General features: G+C 47.1%; 1 protein-coding gene across 3 annotated transcripts in view; it reads right to left on the bottom strand.

The window, feature by feature from the left end:
* Positions 1 to 399: 399 nt before the first annotated feature.
* The window catches only part of eif2a (eukaryotic translation initiation factor 2A), a 12,090-nt gene continuing 10,006 nt past the window's right edge, over positions 400 to 2,483 (bottom strand). For 2 of the 3 annotated variants that reach the window (XM_020621841.1, XM_020621842.1), the window contains 2 exons: positions 1,706 to 1,771; positions 400 to 1,184 (listed from right to left, as the gene is read on the bottom strand). In XM_020621841.1, the coding sequence (XP_020477497.1) occupies positions 1,119 to 1,184; positions 1,706 to 1,771 (132 nt within the window). In that variant the 3' untranslated portion in view covers positions 400 to 1,118. The remainder of the gene's footprint in view (positions 1,185 to 1,705; positions 1,772 to 2,483) is intronic. The other variant, XM_020621840.1, reaches the window with a different exon arrangement.

The raw sequence follows: 2,483 nt of genomic DNA, 5'->3' as shown, positions 1-2,483 counted from the left end.
AACATACTTAGTTACTTTCCACCTCTGGTGACAAACTGCTCACCTGACTCGGAGCTGTGTGTATCTACTGCAGAGCTGATGATGAAGCGATATTCACTCACTCCTCAGCCTGGGTGTTCATTCTGGGAATGTATGGGCCTTAAGTGGTGTTCTGGCCGACACACCGAGGTGACCATAGTGTTATAAGGACTGACCAGTGCCATAGACATTGGAGTTTTCCTCGCTCACACTGGGTTTCTGTGATGCTCAGTTGTGCTGACAACAGACCAAGACACTGACCTGTTTTTGTGATGTTCAGGTGCTTCACTGTGGACACAGCTCTCTACTGGGACATGGGAGACTGTCAGCATGGACTTGAACCTGAAAACTGTAAATGTATCAATAACTCTTGGACACAGTGGGACTTGATTACAAAGCCTTTATTAGACTTCTGAACTGATGTAACTGAAAGTGGGGCTGTTTATCTGCCCACCAGCTGGGCTGAAGAGGAGCCATTTATTCTGAAAGGAACAAAGGCATCAGCATCTGTACAAATGTTGCAACGCTATACTTAATGCCTCTCACACACCAGCTGTTGTCCATTGTGTTAAAGGGACAGTTCAACATTTGGCTAAATGATGGGATGAACACAATGGACTGTTCCTTTAAAGAGAAACTTGGCTCCAGTCGGATTTTGTTTTGCACTCTGCCGTTATGTGGTGACCAACTGCTGTCACTTAATTTCTTTAGTGAACACACACAGCACAGCTTCTTCCTACACTTCCCAGAAGTCCTTTGGGCATCCTCCAAAGACAGAGGAATGAAGTACTGCCGTCAGAAACAAGTAGGTGAAAGAAAACAGAATTCTAATGGAAACAGAAATTTGTTTAGTCAGTTCATGACTATGGTTGCGTCCATCATGACCACACCTGTTTGATAAACCCAGCCTCCTGCGCCCGTCCTCAGGTGTGTCAGGTGAAGAAAACTGAGGAAACCTAAACTCTTTCAGCAGTAGAGTTCAGGAACGGACGCGGCCTTCACATACACACTGACTGCTCCTCTGTGTGTGTGTGTGTGTGTGTGACAGAGTGATGAATTATGGGATTTGGAGGTGTGGTCTGTAACTCCAGTAGCATGTCCTACTGTTGGATCTGCAGGTCCTCCAGCTCCTTCAGCAGCTGGTCCTCCTTCTGGACCTTTTCCAGCTGAAGAAAACAGAGTCCAGGTCAGTCCAGCAGCCAACAGACCCGATCAATTATTGATAATACAGGAATGCGCAGCATGGGAAGGGCCAGAGTGAAATGAATGATCTCTGATAATTATTTTAATGGTGTTTGTTAAAGCTGCCCCGTGTCCTTATATGACCTGAGTTGAAAAGACTGCGACACAGCACATTAAAGCTCATATTTCTTCGCTCTACAGAGAAAAACCCACTGAAGATAGTCCAGTGGTGAGAGTGCAGGTTATCTTCAGAGTAGCAGTAGTATCACAGAGTAGAAGTACTCTGTTACAACGAAAGGCCCTGCCTGAGTAACTAATTTCTGAAGTGCACAGTAACCAATCAGCCTCATGTGGGACCAGGACTGCTACCAACACAAACTGTTGAGAATCTCCAGGTAGCAACATTAGCACTCGAGCTAAGGTGGTGTGGTGTAGTACAGCTAGGGGGGAGCGCTGCAGTCAAATTGTTTACACATTACAGTTTGAAGTGAAAATGTGACGTCACCTGGTTCTTCTGCAGGACCTTCCCAGATGCCTGCTGCTCCTTCAGCTCCTCAATGGCTTTGAGTTTCTGAAACACAAAACATCACTGAGATGCCAACCAATCATGGCACAGAACTAGGGACGCACCGATACTGAAATCAGAAACGTGTGGGTCCAATACTGCTCCTGCAGTACTCACACTCATCAAAGTGCAAGTACGTATATCACCATTACACTAAGCTTGCATTGGCTGAGCAGGTCACTCGACAGTGGAGTCATTTCAGCGGTTTGAAGACATTTTAAGTGATGACAACAAAAAAGCAGACTGCAAGCTCTGTGTGAGACAGTGGCACTCACTCACTCGCTCACACACACACACACACACACACAGTGGAGCGGAGACAAGGTTATGTTTCACTGAGACAACAACGCTAGATATGTCCAACAAAATCCTCCAGTAACAGAGAGAGAACGAGCAGCTGAACAAACAGAGCACACGCACGCTCTCCCTCTGGTCAACTGGCCCGATCCCTGTTCACCCCCTGAACCCACAGTGCCCGTCCTGCTGGCTGCTGGGAACGAGAAGAGAACCAGCACCAACTGTACGTAGGTAACAGTTGAGTCTAATGAGCCGTGTGTGCTAGGACACGAGGCTGAGCGTGTCAGGGTGTGGCCAGCCGCACGCACCCTGTTGAATTAGCACGTGACTGTGACACCAAGAACCACAGGATGACAACATGCTGTGTAGTACTGAAAGTCAGTGCACTGTAATGAGAACTATGACTTTCATTGCAGGAATG

The sequence above is a fragment of the Monopterus albus genome, unplaced genomic scaffold (assembly GCF_001952655.1).
Source record: "Monopterus albus unplaced genomic scaffold, M_albus_1.0 scaffold268.1, whole genome shotgun sequence".
Classification (NCBI taxonomy): Eukaryota; Metazoa; Chordata; class Actinopteri; order Synbranchiformes; family Synbranchidae; genus Monopterus; species Monopterus albus.
Note: the sequence above shows the minus strand (reverse complement) of the source record. Positions and strands in the feature narration are given on the sequence as shown.